Below are 2992 nucleotides of genomic sequence, written 5' to 3'. Positions count from 1 at the left end.
TGTCTGATGGTTCTACAGGGTCTGTCTGATGGTTCTACAGGGTCTGTCTGATGGTTCTACAGGGTCTGTTTGATGGTTCTACAGGGTCTGTCTGACGGTTCTACAGGGTCTGTCTGATGGTTCTACAGGGTCTGTCTGATGGTTCTACAGGTTCTGTCTGATGGTTCTACAGGGTCTGTTGATGGTTCTACAGGGTCTGTCTGACGGTTCTACAGGGTCTGTTTGATGGTTCTACAGGTTCTGTCTGATGGTTCTACAGGGTCTGTCTGATGGTTCTACAGGTTCTGTTTGATGGTTCTACAGGTTCTGTCTGATGGTTCTACAGGGTCTGTCTGATGGTTCTGCTGTGAGGTCTGAGCTGCAGGTCCAACAGGACTGGGTTTAGGTCTGTGGGGTCAGATGTTACTTCTATAGTGGTTCTGTATTTTTAAATGAGATCATTTCATTTCAAAGACTGGGTTCTGAAGGAGTCCAACACAAACTGACCACAAACACACAAACTGACCACAAACACAAACTGACCACAAACACAAACTGACCACAAACACAAACTGACCACAAACACAAACTGACCACAAACACACAAACTGACCACACACACACAAACTGACCACAAACACAAGGTTTAAACAGGGAAATAAATTGTATTGAACTCAACGACAAAAAGACAAGAATAAACACAACTTGTTACACAAACAGAGCTGTAAAAAAACACTGTGGTCATGAAGGCTTTTTGTTTCCAACTCAAAGAAAGAAAAACAGGAAGTCAGAGTCCACAGGTCTTCACAGAAAGTTTCTGGTGTCAGGTAGCTCAGCAGCCAACAGAACCCTGACCCATGAAGAGGTCAGAACATGAAACGTTTGGTTGTACAACACTTCAGTGTTTACCAGGTCAGCTGTTTGTTCACTTTTAGCTTCATGTCAGAACAAAAACACTGAAACTGTTTGTTTCCATCTTCACTATAAAATGCACACAAATCATCTGCACAAACCTTGGTGTTCCAAGTGTAAACTGGTCCACAGGTGGTTTTCTGATGAACATCTGGGGTTGTGTAGATCACATTTAACATGTCTGATGAATGAGAAGCTTTACTAAACTCATCTAAACACAATGAACTCACAGCTGAGTGAGAGGAAGTGAGGAAAACAGGAAGTAACGTGGACTTCCTGTCACTCCTTCTACACACCTGGAGAACCAGGTGCAGCTGCTGAACCCTGATCACACCAGAGGGGGTCTCTGCAGACGAGCAGGTGTTTCCAAGGGAAGGCGGTACACAACAGACACATCRGATTGGACGAGCACAAAGGGGGCGTTACTTAACAACCACATCTGATTGGATGATTGTTGCTTCGGCGTTTCTTTATATTATTGACTGATTTTGGAGAGAGACCCTTCAGAGGTCCATTTTTGAATTATTTAACCCTCCCCGTCTCTGGACCCTAAAATTAACCCTTCATCCTCTGATGTGGCCCCTCCCACCCTCATGTTAACCCCCTCAGCTCTGGCTGCTGTGGTCAACAGTCAACAGTGAAAACAAACTAAAGAGAAGAACCAAACTTTACAAACAACAGAGCAAAGACAACAGCCAATCAGTGTTTCTGCAGAACGCCTTCTTGGATTACACAGATCTCATTGGTCCTGATGAAGAGAAGGGGGCGTGTCCTGATCAGCACCTGAGCAGCAGAAAGTCCCTGCTCAGATGAAAGCTGTTTGTTTGTTTGTTTTTAGCCTGTTTGTTTGTTACTCTGATTGTTTGTTTGTTTGTCTGATTGTTTGTTTGTTTGTTTGTCTGATTGTTTGTTTGTTTGTTTACCATCTATCTGCTGACAAACATTAATTTGTTTATTTTCTCTCCGACCCTTCAGGCCTTGAGGAAGGAGCCCTCTCCTCCTCCTCTCCACACCCAGAGGTGCAGGGCCTGGCAACCATGACAACTGCTTCTCTCGACCAGTATTCAAGAGGAGCAGGAGGAGGAGAAGGAGGTGCAGGAGGAGGAGGAGGTGCAGGAGGAGGAGGAGAGAGGAGGAAGGAGAAGAAGGTGGAAACCAAACGCAGAACAGGAAGAGGACGTCCTGATCTGGACTTGGACCTGGTGGAGGAAGAGGAGGAGAGAAGAAGTCAGAACATCAGGCAGAAGAATCGGGACCACCAGAACCAGAACCAGAACCAGAACCAGAAGGAGGAGCATCAGGACAGGAGGAGCAGGAGTGCGCCCAGGACCAGGACCAGGACTTGGACCTGGGACACCTCAGGAGGATCTGCTGCACCTCCACAGGCAGCGTTCTCCTTCCTGATGCCGATGGATGACGAGCAGTCTGACAGCCAATCAGCAGCCAGCTCCTCACAGATCGACCAATCAGAAGCTCAGGAGGTGTCTGAGRTGTCCTGGCGACAGCCGGGCGGCCCGGGCCCCTGGCTGGAGCCGAGTCCTCAGAGACTGACCCAGGTTCTGACTGGCAGCCGGCTTGGTGGGCGGGGCCTAGTGGGCGGGCTCTCTCTCTGAGTGGCCAACAGTGATGACATTCTCCTCTCTCATTGGTTGAAGTTAATAAGGGCTTCTTTGGTTGGCCTGCTGAGAGAAGCCCCACCCCTTCCTCTTGTCTTGATTGGACCATAAGAAGGAAACGTGGCCCCGCCCACTGAGCCACACCTCCACTTCTATTACCCATCATGCCTCATTCTGCTCTAAGGGCGGTAACAGGAAGTCATCACCACAGCAACTGGCTGGGATCCTGGTTACCATGGCGACCACCAGCATGAGCAGCCACCTGTTGCATGATTGGACAAGCGTTGACCTTTGCCCCACCTCCATCTAGACTCAGCAGCGTTAGGCCCCGCCCCTCACCATCATCACTTCCTGCATCCTTTGAAGCGTATGCAAACAGCGAGACGCTGTCCAGGACTGACCTCTGAGCATGTGAATATGACGGAATGATTTTTTATTTTTATAAAGCTTAACGATCAAAGATATTATTGTTAATGAGATGACAT

The 2992-nt window shown here is 48.1% G+C and overlaps 1 protein-coding gene across 5 annotated transcripts in view; it reads left to right on the top strand.

Moving 5' to 3' along the window:
- The window catches only part of magixa (MAGI family member, X-linked a), a gene marked incomplete in the record, with an annotated part of 35072 nt that extends 32086 nt beyond the window's left edge, over positions 1-2986 (top strand). For 4 of the 5 annotated variants that reach the window (XM_014030340.1, XM_014030342.1, XM_014030343.1 and 1 more), the window contains 1 exon segment: positions 1867-2986. In XM_014030340.1, coding sequence (XP_013885794.1) covers positions 1867-2504 — 638 coding nt within the window. 5 annotated transcript variants of the gene reach the window in all.
- Between the last annotated feature and the right edge of the window lie 6 nt (positions 2987-2992).

Source organism: Austrofundulus limnaeus, unplaced genomic scaffold, assembly GCF_001266775.1.
Source record: "Austrofundulus limnaeus strain Quisiro unplaced genomic scaffold, Austrofundulus_limnaeus-1.0 Scaffold1043, whole genome shotgun sequence".
NCBI lineage: Eukaryota > Metazoa > Chordata > Actinopteri > Cyprinodontiformes > Rivulidae > Austrofundulus > Austrofundulus limnaeus.
This window is presented reverse-complemented; position numbering and strand designations above follow the sequence as displayed.